Source organism: Schistocerca americana, chromosome 3 (assembly GCF_021461395.2).
Source record: "Schistocerca americana isolate TAMUIC-IGC-003095 chromosome 3, iqSchAmer2.1, whole genome shotgun sequence".
Lineage (NCBI taxonomy): Eukaryota > Metazoa > Arthropoda > Insecta > Orthoptera > Acrididae > Schistocerca > Schistocerca americana.
In genome coordinates this window covers 113,719,993-113,725,992 of record NC_060121.1, presented here as the reverse complement: position 1 = coordinate 113,725,992, position 6,000 = coordinate 113,719,993, and the positions used below count along the sequence as shown (strand labels likewise).

Here is a 6,000-nt window from a genome sequence, read left to right as displayed (position 1 = left end):
ATGCATGCAAACATTCGATAGCACACGAGAAGGTTACGACCTTTGCTGGGTACCTTTTCATTGGCATGTTGATTTCCTGGTGGCGCTGCACAGAGCCGAGCGTTCGTGAAGTATGGCGGACAGTATCCGACTTGTGTGACGTCACAACTTCGTTGTGGAGGGGGCGTATATCTCGGGAGTTCCGCTATGAGGTAACGCACCGATGCGAGTGGCACACCTTTCCCGACAAGCCACGCCATCAAATTATGCCTCAAAACACGCGTTTTTCAGAGTACATTCATTTTACGTTCACCCCCACCTTCAGATGTTTAGATTTATTTACAACCGAGCGTGATGGCGCAGTGGTTAGCACACTGGACTCGCATTCGGGAGGACGACGGTTCAAACCCGCGTCCGCCCATCCTGATTTAGGATTTCTGTGGTTTCCCTGAACAGTTTCCAGTAAATGCCGGGATGGTTCCTTCGAAAGCACACGGCTGACTTTCTTCCCTATCCTTCCCTAATCAGATGGGACCGATGATCTTGCTGTATGGTTCACTCCCCCAAATCAACCAACCACTTTATTTACGCGTCATAAACATTGTTTCTTTACTTACAATGTTTTACAGTAACTGTCTTAAAAACTTCCATTGCAAAATTCTACAACGCCATTATTAAAGAAACCAAATTTACAACAACTAATTAATGTAAACATCTGAAGGTAAGATACCAGACGCCTTGAAAATAAACTTCTGTAAAAGAGACACTAGTTCGAGCTAATTTATTACAAATTGCCTTCACTATTACCAGTTGCAGTAAGCTAGCAGTCCACAACGGACAGGTTTTATTAACTAATGTTAATACGAGGAACAATAGGAAACCAAAATACGGCAGTGAGATAGGCAATCCCAGTCAATTAGGACTAGCTTCGCGATTTTTAGCCGTAGACAGGACATTCGGGTGTTTGAAATTTAGTGTGTGAATAACGACAAAACTATTGCAAGAATTTTTTAAATATTTGTCCAAAAAAGTTTTTGATGAGTGATCGTATAAGTTGGGGTTGTTTCTGTATATTAAATGTATTAAGTGACTACACTATAAGCTTGTTTCTGTTTGTTGTTCAAATTCAGCGGCGGCAGAACGGCATTGCGCTTGCGCGAAGTAACCAAAACCTTCACTGGTCTGTGTCATGAGCAACGAGTTTAAATATCATAGACTGGGTAACACACGAGTTACAGCCAGTGTTAAAGTCGGCGGCACATTGAAGAGAACCAGTCTGGTGTCTGTGTGTGTGAAAAGTGAACTGCTTTATTTGGCGAATCGTTTAATTTTTCTTTGCAATTTGTTCAGCAAAATATAAATTAAACATGCCTAAAGTGTGTTTAGCGTTCAATTGCTCGAATCGAAGGAACAGGAGCTAAAGTAGAGATGGGTAGCAAATATAAAACGGGACACACTGTTCCCAACTGCAAAGAGCTACATCTGCGCAAATTACTTTGAAGAGAAATGTATGTACGTCTCAAATAATCATAGGCGCCTTTTTCCCAAAGCAAACCCAACTGTCATCCATTTCCACGACTTTTACAAAAAAAGATGAGTCGCACAACCCTGGCCCAGAAAGCGAACTTCTGACAACTTTATCAATACTACTGATAATACTAGCGAGTCATCAGTACAGGTAGTGTCCGCCCCGATAGCTGGTTGGTGAGCATGACGGATTTCCGTCCTACGGGCCCGGGTTCGATTCCCGGCTGAGTCGGAGGTTTTCTCCGCTCAGGGACTGGGTATTGTGTTGTCTTCATCATCATTTCATTCCCATCTGGCGCGCAGGTCGCCCAATGTGGCGTCGAATGTAATAAGACCTGCACCAAGGCGGCCGGACATGCCCCGGAAGGGGCCTCCCGGCCAATGACGCCAAATCATTCCCATTTTCATTTCCATAGTAAGTATGTAGTTTAATAATCATACTGCTTTTACTCATTTTCGTATACCATTTCTATTAGTTGACCACAACGCATTTCGGTGTTTACTCAATACTCTTCAGATGGTAACTGCTCATTTTGCATTGACTTAAGTTCAGTTTGCGAGCGGGTGGCGGACCGCTGATTGCCCACCCGTGTTCTCGCGAATAACGCTGGAGCTCCAGAAGTGCGGTTGCCTATAAGAAGGTAGCAGCGTCAGAAGACCGTAGCGGTCTGCAGGTAGACTACCAGAGTTGACCCTGAACTGTATACTACTCTGAACCCCAACCGTGAGAAGTTAAAAAGATTCCAAGATGTCAGATGGCGAACTCAAAGTTCTGCCATCGCTCACTACTGAAAGTGATATTTTGAGGCAATTCCGTTAATATGTAGTGTAGGCGTTAACCATTTAGTCAATAAGATTATTTGAAACGTTGTCTTTGAGGCTGCTTGTTTGGTGAAGCACCGTCTTTGAAAATGGTTCAGATGGCTCTGAGCACTATAGGATTTAACGTCTGAGGTCATCAGTCCCTTAGAACTTAGAACTACTTAAACCTAACTAACCTAAGGACATCACACACATACATGCCCGAGGCAGGATTCGAACCTGCGACTGTAGCAACAGCGCTGTTCCGGACTGAAGCGCCTAGAACCGCTCGGCCACCCGGGCCGGCGCACCGTCTTTGAATTAATTGTAAATATGATCTGTTAGGTAGTTACATTCCCTTTCTTATCTTGTATTTTCTTTTTTTTTTGCTAAACGTGTTTGCATGTAGTTACGATATTTTTTTAAAATATTTGTTGTTTTTTAAAAAAGAAATATAATTGTTAATACCGACGTTAATAAATCGTTTTGACTACCAGCATTATTTCAATTCTTTTACTTTTTTAATTTTATCATTTCATTGGACTATAAATTGTACAGAATAATTTCAACAAATAAATAATAAACCTTAAATTATTTTTAATTCCGAAATTGCTCTAAAATGCTGCTTTTTAGCTTGGTTATCAGAATATTTCCCCTGGTAGAGCTCCACCACACGTTCAGCCTAAAAATGCGCAGGTGATAAAGACGCTCCTGCACTGCACCAGAGAGCCAAAATATTATGATGGCCACCTGATTGATAGTATAGAGGTCCATGCAGAACAGCAGCGATTCTGCTTGACATGGATTCTACAAGTCTTTGATAGGTTTAGAGAAGCACCTGGTGTCTACTCACAGGTCACTAAATTCCCGAAAATTACGGGACGGTGGTTTTTGGGAACGCAACTGGCGCCCGATACGTGTTCCAGGCACATTTGCTGAGACATCAATAAGAGTTCACTATCACATTCCTAAACCACCGCAGCACGATTCTGCTCTCGTGTCGCGGAGATTTATCGTGATGGACGATGTCCTCGCCATCAGAGAAGACTTCAACCACGAAGGGATGCAGGTGGTCTGCAACAATGTTGACGCAGTTCACTGTTGTTATGGTATCTTGGAATACTAACATAGGTTCCACGGACACCCAACTCAGTGTACCCCATGGCTTAGTTCTGCTCTCACCGGCCTGTAACTGTGGCGCGGTGCGCTTTCCAAGCAGCCATTCATGAGGATGACGGCGTGTAATGACCCAACCATCGACCTCAAGTAAGAAGAAATGCTATTCATTCGACAGGGGACACGTTTCTATTGATCCACTGTGAAAACTCAGTGATGCTGTGCCCACTGCGATTGTAACTGACGATGTCGTTGAGTCAACACAGGAATACGTAGGGGTCGAGTGATGTGGAGCTCCATATTCAACAGTGTCCTTTGAACGGTGTGCTCCGAAACACGTCTGCCTGCACCAGCATTGTACTCTGTCGTCATATCTGCCACAGATTGCTGTCTATCCTGGATAACAGTGTGGGGGATCCTCTGACGTCCACGTTTTGTGATGAGGCGTGGTCGTCGAATACCATACATAAACATTGAGTTTATGTGATCGCCCTAAGCTTATGGTTATAGCTTGATACCAGTGCCTACCAATTTTTATTTATATTACAGCACTGAGGATGGTCACTAAGTGACCGAAAATCGATTTTGCTGACAATAAAACAACAAAATACGGCCAATGCTGATTTTCCTTCCAGTTCTAACTTTGACATATACACAAAGACAGGGCCCAATGTCCGCCAAGGTAGAACACGTTTTCCCATCCCGTGGATTATCCTAGTCAACGGTGCCATACGATATTTACATTTCGAGACCCACATTCACAGTTCACAGAGTTCAGAATAAGACCGTTCCTGTGGAGATTAGTTCTGGTGCTCGCTGTGGCAGCAGAGCGAAGTCGGTTGACTCACTTCCAGAGCGTCGTCCTTCTCGTATCAGTCAAGTTTCCAGATGCTGGGTTCTCGTCTGCTGGCGATGGTATTACGTCGGTTGACTGCGCATTGCGAAGCTGTGACAGTTGGAGGATGTGCGTGCTGAGAGGCGGCGGCCGGTGCGTGTTGCAGGTGTCCGCGGGCTACGACTTCTTCACGCAGGTGTGGCCGGAGGAGGCGCCAGCAGCGGCGCAGGTGGAACAGCCGCAGCAGCAGAGTGAGCCCACAGCTGACGGGGACGGCCACGCCGGCTCCCGCCCTGGCACGCAGACTTCGCGCGCAGGTGGGCCGCACACACTCACACACACACACACACACACACACACACACACACACACACACACCTTGCAAGGTGCACACACCAGTCATGTCAAGTTGACGCCCGACTTGCGAGAAAACTGCACTACTGGCCATTAAAATCGCTACACTAAGAAGAAATGTAGATGGTAAACGGGTATTCATTGCACAAATATATTATACTAAAACTGACATGTTATTACATTTTCACGCAATTTGGGTGCATAGATCCTGAGAAATCAGTACCCAGAACAACCACCTCTGGCCGTAATAACGGCCTTGATACGCCTGGGCATTGAGTCAAATAGAGCTTGGATGGCGTGTACAGGAACAGCTGCCCATGCAGCTTCAACACGATACCACAGTTCATCAAGAGTAGTGACTGGCGTATTGTGACGAGCCAGTTGCTCGGCCACCATTGACCAGACGTTTTCAATTGGTGAGAGATCTGGAGAATGTGCTGGCCACGGCAGCAGTCGAACATTTTCTGTATCCAGAAAGGCCCGTACAGGACCTGCAACATGCGGTCGTCCATTATCCTGCTGAAATGTAGGGTTTCGCAGAGATCGAATGGAGCGTAGAGCCACGGGTCGTAATACATCTGAAATGTAACGTCCACTGTTCAAAGTGCCGTCAATGTGAACAAGAGATGACCGAGACGTGTAACCAATGGCACCTCATACCATCACGCCGGGTGATACGCCACTATGGCGATGACGAATACACACTTCCAATGTGCGTTCACCGCGATGTCGCCAAACACGGATGCGACCATCATGATGCTGTAAACAGAACCTGGATTCATCCGAAAAAATGACGTTTTTCTATTAGTACACCCAGGTTCGTCGTTGAGTACACCATCGCAGGCGCTCCTGTCTGTGATGCAGCGTCAAGGGTAACCGCAGCCCTGGTCTCCGGGCTGATAGTCCATGTTGCTGCAAACGTCGTCGAACTGTTCGTTCAAATAGTTGTTGTCATGCAAACCTCCCCATCTGTTGATCCAGGGATCGAGACTTGGCTGCACGATCTGTTACAGCCATGCGCATTAGATCCCTGTCATCTCGACTGCTAGTGATACGAGGCCGTTGGGATCCAGCACGGCGTTCCGTATTACCCTCCCGAACCCACCGATTCCATATTCTGCTAACAGTCATTGGGTCTCGACCAAAGCGAGCAGCAATGTCGCGATACGATAAACCGCAATCGCGATAGGCTACAATCCGACCTTTATCAAAGTCGGAAACGTGATGGTACGCATTTCTCCTCCTTACACGAGGCACCACAACAACGTTTCACCAGGCAACCCCGGTCAACTGCTGTTTGTGTATGAGAAATCGGTCGGAAACTTTCCTCATGTTTGCATGTTGTAGGTTTCGCCACCGGCGCCAACCTTGTGTGAATGCTCTGAAAA

The 6,000-nt window shown here is 46.1% G+C and overlaps 1 protein-coding gene across 1 annotated transcript in view; it reads left to right on the top strand.

The window, feature by feature from the left end:
* The first annotated feature begins 4,385 nt into the window (after positions 1-4,385).
* Positions 4,386-6,000, top strand: part of LOC124605904 (coiled-coil and C2 domain-containing protein 2A) — a 348,984-nt gene continuing 347,369 nt past the window's right edge. Inside the window, exon 1 of the mRNA XM_047137851.1 lies at positions 4,386-4,575. Coding sequence (XP_046993807.1) covers positions 4,386-4,575 — 190 coding nt within the window. The remainder of the gene's footprint in view (positions 4,576-6,000) is intronic.